This window comes from Vanessa atalanta, chromosome 30, assembly GCF_905147765.1.
Source record: "Vanessa atalanta chromosome 30, ilVanAtal1.2, whole genome shotgun sequence".
Lineage (NCBI taxonomy): Eukaryota > Metazoa > Arthropoda > Insecta > Lepidoptera > Nymphalidae > Vanessa > Vanessa atalanta.
In genome coordinates this window covers 3,462,526-3,476,283 of record NC_061900.1, presented here as the reverse complement: position 1 = coordinate 3,476,283, position 13,758 = coordinate 3,462,526, and the positions used below count along the sequence as shown (strand labels likewise).

General features: G+C 34.9%; 2 protein-coding genes across 2 annotated transcripts in view; both read right to left on the bottom strand.

The window, feature by feature from the left end:
- LOC125075417 overlaps nucleotides 1-2,923 on the bottom strand; it is a 32,027-nt gene extending 29,104 nt beyond the window's left edge. The window contains exon 1 of the mRNA XM_047687157.1: nucleotides 2,813-2,923. Coding sequence (XP_047543113.1) covers nucleotides 2,813-2,841 — 29 coding nt within the window. The 5' untranslated portion in view covers nucleotides 2,842-2,923. The remainder of the gene's footprint in view (nucleotides 1-2,812) is intronic.
- Nucleotides 2,924-7,803: 4,880 nt separating this feature from the next.
- Nucleotides 7,804-12,100, bottom strand: LOC125075416. The gene is made up of 2 exons (XM_047687156.1): nucleotides 11,762-12,100; nucleotides 7,804-8,357 (listed from the first exon to the last, which is right to left on the bottom strand). The coding sequence occupies exons 1-2, from the start codon at nucleotides 12,098-12,100 to the stop codon at nucleotides 7,911-7,913; spliced, it is 786 nt and encodes a 261-aa protein (XP_047543112.1). The 3' UTR covers nucleotides 7,804-7,910.
- Nucleotides 12,101-13,758: the final 1,658 nt, after the last annotated feature.

Below are 13,758 nucleotides of genomic sequence, written 5' to 3'. Positions count from 1 at the left end.
AGTGGTGCCTGCCTGGGTTTGAACCCGAAATCATCGGTTCAGATGCACGCGTTCTAACCACAGGGCCATCTCGGCTCGGCATCGACTGTTATATATGTTATATTTTCTGTTTCTCATCACTCGCCCGTCTGTCAAAAAGATCAAGCTAACTTGAACAGGGTATCAGGTGGCCCATATTCTCGTCCGCCTCCCATAAAAATAAAATACGTAATAAACTGGCATGTTTTTTTACGTAATAAATAAATGAATAAATGTTTATTAAATATTTAATGACAATCAATCATCCCGGCGATCTTAATAAGAATCTATTTCGAGCACAGAATTTTATTTCTAATGTTATTTATTTATTTAAATACTTTATTGACCGCTACAAGGTAAATGAAATCAGAGGCGGACTTAATGCCCGAAGGCATTCTCTGCAAGTCAACCTTTAGGTCAAACAAAACCACGAAGGTACTTAATAATTAACAATACACGAATATGAGAGCCGAGATGGCCCAGTGGTTAGAACGCGTCCATCTTAACCGATGATTTCGGGTTCAAACCCAGGCAGGCACCACTGATTTTGACTGATTTTCATGTGCTTAATTTGTGTTTATAATTCATCTCGTGCTCGGCGGTGAAGGAAAACATCGTGAGGAAACCTGCATGTGTCTAATTTCAACGAAATTCTGCCACATGTGTATTGCGCCAACCCGCATTGGAGCAGCGTGGTGGAATATGCTAAAAACCTTCTCCTCAAAGGGAGAGGAGGCCTTTAGCCCAGCAGTGGGAAATTTACAGGCTGTTAATGCTAATACACAAATATATACATACTTATTTATATAACTATATATATATATAGTATCTAGAATATAAAAATCGGTCTATACTATATAAAAAAATAATAATAATAATAGTGTATTATGATCATGAGAGCTTTATAGGCTTTTTGACAATATGTGCTCACGGAGACGAGTTTTAAAAGTAAATTTAGAGGTAGGTTTTCTAATATTTTCAGGTACTTAAGAATTAGAGATTACTTAGAACGTAGCTGACGATCGTGATTATCACACAGAGATTTTAATTTATTGTTTCATATACATACTAGTGACACGCCCCGGCTTCACACGGGTGTAATGCTGAAAGATTTTTTAAAGATGTACAATGCTGTGGTACATTTTTGATCTATCTCGTAGGGTTCAGCCAGCGTTTGCAATGTAAGCGCAAAAAAATGTGTTACGACATCACTTCAGAAACTTCAAAAATTATCAGCGTTTCTCTACTATATTGTGCATGTATTATACATATAAACCTTCCTCTTGAATCAATCTATATATTAAAAAAAACCGCATCAAAATCCGTTGTGTTTTAAAGATCTAAACATACATAGGGACAGCGGTAAGCGACTTTGTTTTATACTGTGTAATGATGATAATTGTGTCTAACTAGCATGAATTTGTATTTTTATTTGTCAAAATAGAGTAACTAGTGCGTTTCTTGCCGGTTCATCTCGGTGGTAGCTTCACTTAATACAGTTTGTTAAATGACGATTCAAAAGTGCTTGTAAAAGCCTACTTGTTTAAAGTATATTTTGATTTTATTTAACTAATCATTGAAAAAGAAATCTCGCTGAATCTGTTTGCTATGATTTTATTTGTAAAGAAGGTTTTTATTTTAAATGAATAAGCTTGGTTTTGGAGTTCAATAATATTTAAATAAATTTATCTTGGTTGAAAGGTTTGTCAAATGTTTTTTTAAGGTTAAAATTGTAAATGTATGAGAATTGGATAAATCGGAATGCTTTATTTAATAAAGACCTAATTATATTAAAAAAAAAAACGAATCGAACGTTTTTTTTTTTAATTTTATTATATTAAGCTTATGAATCCGTTTGATTGTTGTTTCTTTTTATTTTTTAATAATAAATCTATTAAAATATTCAACCTCATAAAATAATGACGTTTAAAAATACTTATCGAATAATCGTTTGTATTATTGATTTTAAAAATAGGTATTTATTTTTATTAGGTCCGTAATTATATTTAAAAAAATAACTAATTTAATATATTTAAAAAATCAATTGTGAGTTTTTCAATTGTCTATTTGGAATTTAAAATTTATCAAATATTTACGTTAAATTCTGCTAAAAATAAACATCATTTTTAACAACAACAAATTATTTAAATGAAATTAATTTGTTTCTTAAACATAATATAGTCTTGATGCATTTGTCTTGATCATGTTTTAACATTTATATTTAAAAAAAAAATTATCAAGGAACGAATATTGAATTTATTCTCAAATAACATAATTAGAACTAATTTTAAATTTATTTAAAAATAGAATACTTTATATTTAAAGCTCTATTTATAAAATATAATTATTGTTTTCGAACATGAATGTATAAATTTAAATACCGAATGATATTTTACCTTTGTTTTTTTTTTTTTTAATTGTTATATCGTTGTAAGATGAATATTTAAGTAATATTTAAGCAACAAAATTAATAGTTCAGTCCACGAATTAGCTGCGTTTTTAATTTTGCAATAATGATTATATAATTCGTTTTTTTTTTTTTTTTTTAAATAAATGTCATTGTAATTGTTAAAAAATTTACTTGATTCGTCATTTTAATTTTTTTATTTAAAATCACTGCACAATTTGGATACATTGTTCAAAGTCGAATAGGTTTAATTATTTTTTTTAAACTTGTCACATTAAGCACTTAATTTAGAACATTGTATAACGTAATTTTTTTAATTTTTTTATGTGTACAATGTTAACACATACAAATATCACACACACATAAATAACACAACGTAATTCTCACTGATTTTTGTAAAGGAGATAAAACCGCATTTTGAAATGACCAAATAATATATATAATACTGATTTGATGTAGGGCCAATTCTTGAATGAATTTTTAATCGCTTACTATAACGTAACCGATCGGTACTTACTGACGCTGCCAACAAGTTCAAACGTCTTCGTTCCACTGGCAAACCAACGCGATATAATATAAACGATTTAATTATTATTATAACTTTTCGTTATTATATTAATTCACGCGGTATTTTATTAATTTGCTCATTGTTATTTAATACGTAAAAAAACAGTAAGCGGTTTTTTTTTTTTAAACTCATTTTTACACATTTTTTTTTTAAATTAAACTACGAACCCGCGCTCACAGTTAGGTTAGGTTAGTTGTTCTTATTGACTAAATGTCATCTATCTTTGAATATCTTGGGATTCAATTGTTTCACCCGTATGAGTTTGGGAGGAATCAATTTATTATAGAGTACTTGGGTCTACGTGGCCTAGATCAGATCGGTTTCCGTCATTTTTGGAGTAAGAAAACAGCCACGTTATAAACTTGATGTTTTAGCCGTTTCAATAAACTCCATAAAGTTCGTTTCGTAAGTTTTCCGAGAAAAAGTGATATACATTTTGTTTAATGGTAATTTTAAGAGCTCCAAATTTAATGACCACATTTTTTTTTTACCATAACTATGACCGCTCCCGAGACAATCGAGAAAATTTGTCGCGACCTTTGACCCTGGATAACTTTCTTAGCGGTAAATAGATCAATAGGGACTTTTGGGTTTTTGTTTAGAACCACAAAACGATGAACCTTTCATCCAAAAATCCAGCCTACCCCTGATTTTTCCGAAGTGCAATGTCTTTACAAAGGCGATATCCTTCACAAATAACAGCGTATAGAAAATCCACATACGGATAGCACACATACGAGTATTGTCTATGTATGCGGTGTAAGCTTCCCCAGCCAATCACAATACCCGGTCGAAAGAGGCCGGCTATGATGGCGGACAATATCGATTTCATCCGTTCGAAGAGAATTCAACCTTATCTCGCTCACAATAAAGTATATATTGGTTAAAATAATATATTTTTGACGGCAAGAATGTGTAAAACACATCTCTGCAACGTTCATGCCGTCCTGGTACGATGTTTTGGTTGAAACGTGCAATATCGCTTTAATAGCTGTCCCGTGACTTTCTTCGTTTTTTTAATTTAATTTGTATTTTGTTTATGTATATATGTATATGTATAAATCTGTACATTAGTTTGTAACTGGTACTGCGTAAAACTGGGTTATGATAAATACTTTATTTATTTTATTGTATGTATTAGTCGTGTACCCAAGGGATACCTTCGGAAAATACTGTAGATTAGGCCTTAAATATCGATGTTACCAACTTAAAAAATGAAGAACTGGGGATGAAACATGTACGTTTATCCCCAATTTCATCATCTTGCATCTCGCACGGGTGCAGTTCTGATACTAAATATACTACAGAATGTATTTATTTACAACGTTCACAACTTTTCGTCATTAGACAATACAAACCGCTATGTCCCTGCATTTTAAATCCGTAATATCATCGAAAATATTCATTTAAATTACATACTGTAAAGGGATATTGATCTCTATTAAATTCACAATGTATTTAAGGTACTTAATTGGATAAGGATTGTTCGGTTAAGTTAGTTATGCGATTTGTCAGTAGATGGCGTTAACCAAAAGAGTCTCAATTATGAATCGCGCTGACCAGAACCCAAGATAAAACCATAAAGTGTTTAAAAATGTTATATTTTCTTGTCTCTCAATACAGGTATATATTTAAAGGTGTGTTTTAATTTATCGTGTTAAGTTGTAAATTATATTTCAATTGTGTTGAGTGAACAAGGATTAAGGCTGTATTACTTAAAGTCGCTTAATAAGCCATTATTTCTCATAAAAAGTAAAGGATAAAAAATGGTTATTATGTGTTATCACTAAGAGATAGAAATGTACCGTCACGGACTTTTTTGTAGAACTTTTTAAGATGTACAATACTGTAGTAAATTATTTCGATCTATCACGTAGGGTTTAGCCAGTATTTGCAATGTTAGCGCACAAAATGTGTTTATTTACGACATTAAATTAGAAACCTCTAAAATTATCACTGTTTCTCTACTATATTGTGCATGTATTGTACATATAAACCTTCCTCTTGAATCAGTCTAACTATTTAAAAAAACCGCATGAAAATCCGTTGCGTAGCTTATATACATAGACACAGACGGACAGCGGGAAGCAACTTCGTTTTATACTACGTAGTGATCTGTAGGTAACTATAATTTAGTATTGGATCATTTTGTTGTGGAGTTTTAAAACTGATATCTCCTAAGACTTTGTGCAAGGGTAGGTACCACCCACTCATCAGATATTCTACCGCCAAACAGCAGTACGTTGTGTTCCGGTTTGAAGGGTGGCTAAAGTTTGTGTATGCTCTACAATTTATGTAATTTGATATTTACACCAATCGTTGATAAGTTTTATGTGAGCCGAGATGGCCCAGTGGTTAGAACGCGTGCATCTTAACCGATGATTTCGGGTTCAAACCCAGGCAAGCACCAATGAATTTTCACGAGCTTAATTTGTGTTTATAATTCATCTCGTGCTCGGCGGTGAAGGAAAACATCGTGAAACCTGCATGTGTCTAATTTCAACGAAATTCTGCCACATGTGTATTCCACCAACCCGCACTGGAGCAGCGTGATGGAATATGCTCCAAACCTTCTCAAAAGGAGAGAAGGCCTTTGCCCAGTAGTGGGAAATTTACAGGCTGCTAATGTACTAATAACTGTTAAGATATCAAATGAGAAAAACAAAAAATAAGAGATTGTAATCTTTTTGTTCGGTTTTCGTGATACGAAGAAATAATGTTTATTTTATTAAATGCCTTAAAGCTCTCGATATTAGTGGCACAGTAAGGAAAGGTTGATATTATTTACAGCGTCATTTATAGGCAGTGGGTACATTTAGAATCACATAGCACACATATTGAATCGTCGTATTAGTGTTGAATTAAATTTAAAACTACCACCGGTCCGGAAAGTAGATTCTACCGAGAATAACCGGCAAGAAACTCAGTAGTGTTACACTATTTTAATTACTAGAAGTCAAACACAGTCCACGCTTTTTAATCTTTAATATAATCTTGTATTGAGTAATATGCCTTATTTATCAATGTTTTTCTGACATGAGCTTGAATCTAATATAAATTTATTAACACAAGAATTGATAACATTAAGTGCTTAAATATATACAAATATGAATTAAAAATAGTTACTGTATAAATCTTGAACGCGTGGAATGGTGGCGAGGATGCTAGCAGCATTTCCCCGTTGAATCGCAATTCCGATCCTCTGGGCAAAAAACGAACCAGCCCTCCTGTCACCAGTGGAGGCAATAAGGATGTGTTATACTATTGATGAAGCTTTTTGCACCATTACTCTAAGGGTCAAGTGTGACAGCAAATGGGACAAAAAAGTAATTTGTCATAATTGGAATCTGGTTATAGAAACCCTCCCCAGGAAGGATGTGTTTGACTTTGCGAAGTCGGAAGCTAGGCGTTTATTACCTTTTCTCCTCATGTCTAAACAATGTTACTGATCCAAAAAACTTTAAGACATATTGTGAAGAAACTGTAAGTATACCCAAATGAAAACATCAAGAAGGGAGTCTCGAGCTCCTAGATCATAAATAGACCGTTTGGTCTATTTAAAATTAACAAAAACATTGAATACCTTTAAAAATAAGTTTATTTTTCTTATAACAATAATATGTACAAAAGAACTACATCGTATGCGTCACGCACAGATATGTCTTCGTTTACCAACATCGGACATTTTTCCACCTAGAGGACTAGTAATCAGCCAGAGCCAGTGTAATCACAGGCACAAGGGACATAACATCTTGGTTCCCAAGGTTGGTGGCGCATAGGTGATGTAAGGAATAGTTAATATTTCTTACAGCGCCTTTGTCTATGAGCGGTGGTGACCACTTACCATCAGGTGGCCCATGTGCTCGTCCGCCAAACAATGCCATAAAAAAAAGTAAAGTCATTCAAAATAGATCCGATACTTGTATAGGCGAGATAGCTTCTATTGACATAGTGGACTTGCCTTAATGTCTTTTTTTTTTAAATATTGGACAACATCACACACATTACTCCGATCCCAATGTAAGTAGCTGAAGCACTTGTGTTATGGAAAATCAGAAGTAAAGACGGTACCACAAACACCCAGACCCAAGACAACATAGAAAACTAATGAACTTTTTCTACATCGACTCGGCCGGGACCACGGAATGGCGTACCCATGAAAACCGGTGTACACGCTCGACCATGGAGGTAGTCATTCAATTATACAATTTTGTATTGGATTTCTTTAATAAAGATTCTTGGAACGAAGTTCGTTTACGCGTACAGTGGAGTAAACTGGCAGAAGTCGTCAAGTAAAAAAAGCGTCATTTTCAAGGCTACTTCTCTCTCTTTCTGTATCTTTCTATCTCTTTTTAACGTAATTGTATTTATGTCTATGTGTCTGTTACTTAATACGTAGTATATAGTAAAAGCAACTCCGTTCGAACCGCCAGTATCACGACAAGTCTATTCTGTGTACGAAACCGCCAGGTTCAGAATTCACAGAGCGGTTCTCGATTCGGAGCTGCAGTTACTTATCCTCGGCTTCCTTAGAATCTAAATTCATGACGCTTTTGAAGTCCACGACGGAATTACATTTGCAGAGTAATCGTACAATCGTTTGTTGATAGGTGGTACTTACTTGGTGGTAGAGCTGTGTGCAAGCCCATCTGGCTAGGTACCACCCACTCATCAGATATTGTACCACCAAACAGCCGTACTCCGTATTGTTGTTTTCCGGTTTGAAGGGTGAGTGAGTGTAACTACAGGCACAAGGGACATAACATCTTGGTTCCCAAGGTTGGTGGCGCATTGATGTTTATTCCACGCCACGTCTAAGAGCCGCCAAGTTTGCGCAAAATCAGCGACGACGATGACGCCGAGTTTTGGAAAAACGAAACAGCCGTCTCGTAAACGGCTGAGAACCGCTCCGTGAGTTTAAGGGCTGCTGTCATGCTTCTGCATTCTTGGTAGAGATGAGTTACCCATATGAAAAGACATCGCCGAAGAAGAACTCGGCCTGTTCTGTTCGTGGCATTCGGTATAAAATAACTGATTTATCTTTATCATCATCATATCCCTTCGTTCCTCGGAGAGTTTACGCATCTTCTTTGCTATCAGCTTACCGAATATGCTGCATTCGTCGTCTTCTTCGTGGGACACCGTTTGTTTGGTCCGGTCTGTTTGTTGTTTGGTCTGTTGCGGCTCGGGATACTTCCTCCTGGCTGTGATTGGACTTGATTTCGGTTGTGAGGGTGGAGATTGATTCGTACCACGTTGGAATGTTGCGTGTGCTGAGTATTTCTGTTCTTGGTTTGATTCGTCGGATTCAACGATGATGCTTAACTCACTTCTATCATCCTGACTTTCCCGGTGAACTTTATCCTGGAAATAAACATTATTTATAATAGTCGAAATTAATTCTATCAAATCAAATCAAAATATACTTTATTCAAGTAGGCACAAGTACTATTTTACAAGCACCTTTGAATCGTCATTTAACAAACTATTTAAAGTAAAGCTACCACCGGTTCGGAATGTAGATTCTACCGAGAAGAACCGGCAAGAAACTCAGCAGTTGCTCTTTTTCGACGTCTAAAAATACAGTCATGTTAGTTAAATACAATTATATATGTATGTTATGTATCCTGCCTGGAAGTCAACGAGCATTAACTCCACGATTTTTTAACATCAGGCAGGAATCATGGCTAGACCTTATCACTATATTGATGTGTTTGTGTGTGTTGTTTTGGAATGGAGTTCTTTCACGCTGCTTACAGTAAAGTGACCTGGTAGAAATCTTTTGTCTCATTATTTTTGTTCTATCTCTTTCTATTATATACGGTTTCTTGTAACATAATTTATACAGGGTGTCCCAAAAGTCGACGTCAAGCCGAAATTTCCTGACAGGTAATGCCACACCAGTTATCAGAAGAATTAAAAAAAAAAATTTAAGTCATGTATTTTTGAAGTTATGGAAATTTTTCTTTTATTTCAGAAAATGTACACCATGTGACCGTTTTTTCATTCCTGTTGTTACAAATATTTACTTTTTGCCAAATTTTTTTCTCTTACGTCATCCCGAATAGTGCTTTATGTAACCTATGATCCTAAACCCTGTGCCGATCACTCCAACTTGTAGGAAAATGTCATTTTATACCGTACCAAGTTTTCAAAATTAATTTTTCGCTCTACTTCAACTGATCGCCCTGAAAAAAAAATGTACTACTGCAGTTTGGCAAGCAGCTTTAAAAGTTAGCGCATTTAATAAGGATTCTAACGTGGTATAACACTTACTCCTTTATTTCTTAGATCGGCCATAAAATTTTTTTTGTTAAACAAAGTCTGTTTTCAACAATCTCTTTGAAATTACAAAAAACGATTCCAGTGCACTCAAAGCGTTCCTAATGACCACAGCGTGGTTTAAATAAGATGGAGAGAGGCATTCCATAAAGTGTGAGCGAGACACACGAGACTACACGAGTGGCACGTCGAAAATCCACGATTGATGAGACAAGATAGATCACAGTCCCGTTTCAAAGTTAACATGTGGACTGGAACTGGAGATTTTTTTTTATATATAATAGTATCAATGTCCTTTATTTTAAGGAATTTCTATTATTCCTTAAAATTTTGGTAGGGCTTCGTGCAAGCCTGTCTGGGTAGGTACCACCCCCTCATCAGGTATTATACCGCCAAACAACAGTATACTCTTTTTTGTTCGTAGTTAAAATATTTGCAGCGTTCGCTTCGAAAGCGATGTCGTACAGAAAATTTCACTCCGAATACGTCGATATAATAAACTTTACTTAAAATACCAGTATGCAGTATGTCCGTCACACAACTATAAAATATTTTTTTTTAGCCGAGATGGCCCAGTGGTTAGAACGCGTGCATCTTAACCGATGATTTCGGGTTCAAACCCAGGCAGGCACCACTGAATTTTCATGTGCTTAATTTGTGTTTATAATTCATCTCGTGCTCGGCGGTGAAGGAAAACATCGTGAAGAAACCTGCATGTGTCTAATTTCAACGAAATTCTGCCACATGTGTATTCCGCCAACCCGCATTGGAGCAGCGTGGTGGAATGTGCTCCAAACCCTCTCCTCAATGGGAGAGGAGGCCTTTAGCCCAGCAGTGGGAAATTTACAGGCTGCAAATGCTAATGCTAGCAAATAAACGAATCGAACATATATGTATATATAATGACTACAAAGTCTGTCTGTATATAATACTAGATGAACCTGCGACGATATATAAAAGACAAACTTCCAAGCCCCGTTTTATCCTCTTAGGGGGTGGTAGGTAAAATCCACTCGGATGTCTATACCCTATAAGGAACCTACCTGCTAAATTTCAAGTTTGTAGGTGTTATGTTTTCTGAGATTTCGTGATTAATAAGTGATATTTTGCTTTTATATACAGGCTTATTGGTAATTCGACGTATTCCCGTTAGGAGGCGATAGGGGTGATTATTTGCGATAACTTTAACCCCCATATGCATGATGCAAAAGTGAACCATTTTTGAGTTATAACGTTTTTTAGATTTTTTCGAAATAAGTCAAAAATGCAACTTCAAAAACTTATTAAAAAAAGTATCAATTAAGATCTATTTTGTTTCTTCTGATTTATAAAAATTATTAAAACAATAATAATCGGTTCAAATTTAAAAATGCGAGACGGGCATCGATATTATATCAATATTCCTCTCATTAATAAACAACATGGACTCTTTCGGCATTAATTTGTCGTCTCTGAACATTACCAGTTTCCCGGTTTCGTTTATTATAAGCTGATACATCGATCGATCGAATTACCATTAACCCTGTATATAGATTTAAAATGCCTTGAATTTCAATAGGTATCAAAAACGATTTAAAAAAAAAAGGTTTTCATCACAGGATACTCAATTTTACTGTTCAAGAATAATAAGAATAATTAACCCTCAAGAAATAAAATTTTTACAAAAAATCCTGTATGACTTAAAACAATAACGATATATTAGTTTTATGATGTCATATAAAACCGTATATATTTGAAAGAGACGGAGAGAAAGAGAAAGGAGATGATCGTCTGGAGGGGGCGTAACACTTCTGCCTTACGGGACGTTTTCCACCACCACTACTGTAAGCCGCGTAGAACCTCGTTGCAAAAAATGTAACTCTATTTCGTTCAAATAAAGCGAATATGACAATATTATCGTGTAAAATTCAAAAGAATCATTAAGGAGCGTTTATATGGTTAAGGATATTACAACACTAATGACTTCTTAGTTGACTGCACACCTCGGGAATGAGATGATCGCCTCCAGGCTGTTTCAAATAACGAAAATATATTAATTATTAACGCATGAAAACAATAAATGTAAAAAATGACATTTAAAGGAAAAAAAATCAGCTGAGTTTCTTTCGCCGGTTCTTCTCAGGTCCGAGGTGCTAAATTCCGAACCGGTGGTAGATTTTTGACAATCAATAAGCAAGTGTAAACACTTCTATATTGAATAAAGGTTTTTGACTTTGTCTTTTTTACTTGGCTTGTGCGAGTCTGTCTGGGCAGGTAGCACCCATCCATCAGACATTCTACCTCCAAACAACAGTACTCAGTATTGTTGTGTTCCGGTTTGAAGGGTGAGCCATTGGATCTACAGGCACAAGGGACAGAACATCTTAGTTCTCAAGGTTGGTGGCGCATTGGTGATGTAAGGAGTGGTTAATATTTCTTACAGCGCCATTGTTTATGGGCGGTGGTGACCACTTGCCGTCCGCCTACCTATATTATAAAAAACTTACCTCAGTGTTAATAGGAAGTGTGCATTTATAAATTGTTCCCAGGAAACTATCCATCAACGAATAAGCAAACCACGTCGGTCGGTACACCTCAGACTTCCCACCAGGCGTCTCCGACTTCTTGATCTTCGTCCTGTACCCTCTGTACGCAGCCATCAACGACTCCTTCTTCTTCTTGAGCTCTTGCACCGTGCACGGTTCGCCCAATTTATTCTTGATATCCGTCCACGCGTCGCTTAGACGCGTTTTGTTTTTGTGCGAACGATGTTTCGGGTCCCAAATGCAAGGGTGCGTTTGGTACAGTTCCAGGAACCGCATCACAGTCTCATTCGTCCAATCCATACTCAAAGACCGACCACGTCTACACGGGTCAGCCGCGCGGGCTACACTGAGGCGACGAAATACACGATCGATGCGAATATTTGTCGTGTTTGACTTTGACGTAAATAAAATGCGCCGAGTGGAAATACGTTTCGCTATTTTCGATCGTTGCTTTATTTATACGAATTAAGCAAATATGTATGTGTGGGTACACACATTGCTGTATTTGAACAATTAATGCAAATATAAGCACGAACGCGCTGTGCCGAACGCCGCCGCCATTGTTGTCACGAGTTTTATGCAAATGGCCGTGAGAATTACTTGCTATATGAGTCATCTTTTTATGAAATTAAATATATATTCTATGTAACGAATATTCGTATATAATTCGTTGTATTTAGATTTTATTTTTATATATTTTTTAATACTAATACAAAATTTACGATGCAATTAGAATACTTTAAAATTTAATTAATAATAAGTGTTCAACGACACTTTTTCATTAGGTGATCGTCATATTATCACTGTACTCAGTGTAATTCGTATATTTTTAAATTTCTTCTTAACGTATATATATCCCTAAACTCCTAAAAGGTCAGACGAATAAAATATTCGTTCGTGTATTCGCGTAAGGTCTTGTTCGGTTTACCGACCAATAGATGGCGCTGTAAATATGTTCCAACAATTTTATTTTCAGAACCAATTAAAAACATTAATAACTCAATTGACATTCCTTTTTTTAATATTTTAATTATTGTCAAACGTGGGTTAATGTTCAATATTTGTTTTAATTGAGACAAAGATCTTTTTCATGTTTAAAATTAATTTTGTTCGTATAATAATACAAAAGTTACTCACTAATGGAACACCTCACAACTCGTGAGTGTGTTGTAGTGATCTACTTCGAAAATGACGTCATCATCATCATTACACAGTATAAAACAAAGTCGCTTACCGCTATCTGTCCCTATGTACGCTTAGATCTTTAAAATTACACAACGGATTTTGATGCGGTTTTTTTTAATAGATAGATTGATTCAAGAGGAAGGTTTATATGTATAATACAAGCATAATAAACTAGAGAAACACTAATAATTTAGAGGTTTCTAAAGTGATGTCGTAAATAAACACATTTGCGCTTGCTGGCTCAATCCTACGAGATAGATCAAAATAATGTACTACAGTATTGTACACTTTATAAAGGTCTATAACTTTAAAAAAGTCCGTGATGGTCTATATATAAGTATAAGGAATAACCCACAATAACCATTTTTTTATCTTTTAACTTTTTACGAGAAATAACGGCTTATTTTCGAAGCGATTTTCAGCAATACAGCTTGAATCATTATCCAATTAGGTAAACGCATTGTGCATTTATTATAGATCAATATGGCCCTTTACCGCATGTAATTTAAATGAATATTTGTGAAGAAATGGCAGATTTAAAATGCAGGGACATCGCGGTTTGTATTGTTTCATGACAAAAAAGTGTGAACGTTGTAAGACATTCTGTAGTATATTTAGTATCAGCATTATAAATAAATATATATATATAAATATTGGACAACATCACATACATTATTCTGATCCCAATGTAAGTAGCTAAAGCACTCGTGTTATGGAAAATCAGAAGTAACGACGGTACCACAAACACCCAGACCCAAGACAACATAGAAAAT

What these genes read in the sequence shown, in the direction of transcription:
- LOC125075416 (XM_047687156.1), bottom strand. Translation starts at nt 12,100, where the DNA reads ATGGATTGGACGAATGAGACTGTGATGCGGTTCCTGGAACTGTACCAA. An exon ending in CACTTCCTATTAACACTGAG is followed by an intron (nt 8,358 to 11,761) that starts GTAAGTTTTTTA and finishes GTTTATTTCCAG; the next exon opens with GATAAAGTTCACCGGGAAAG.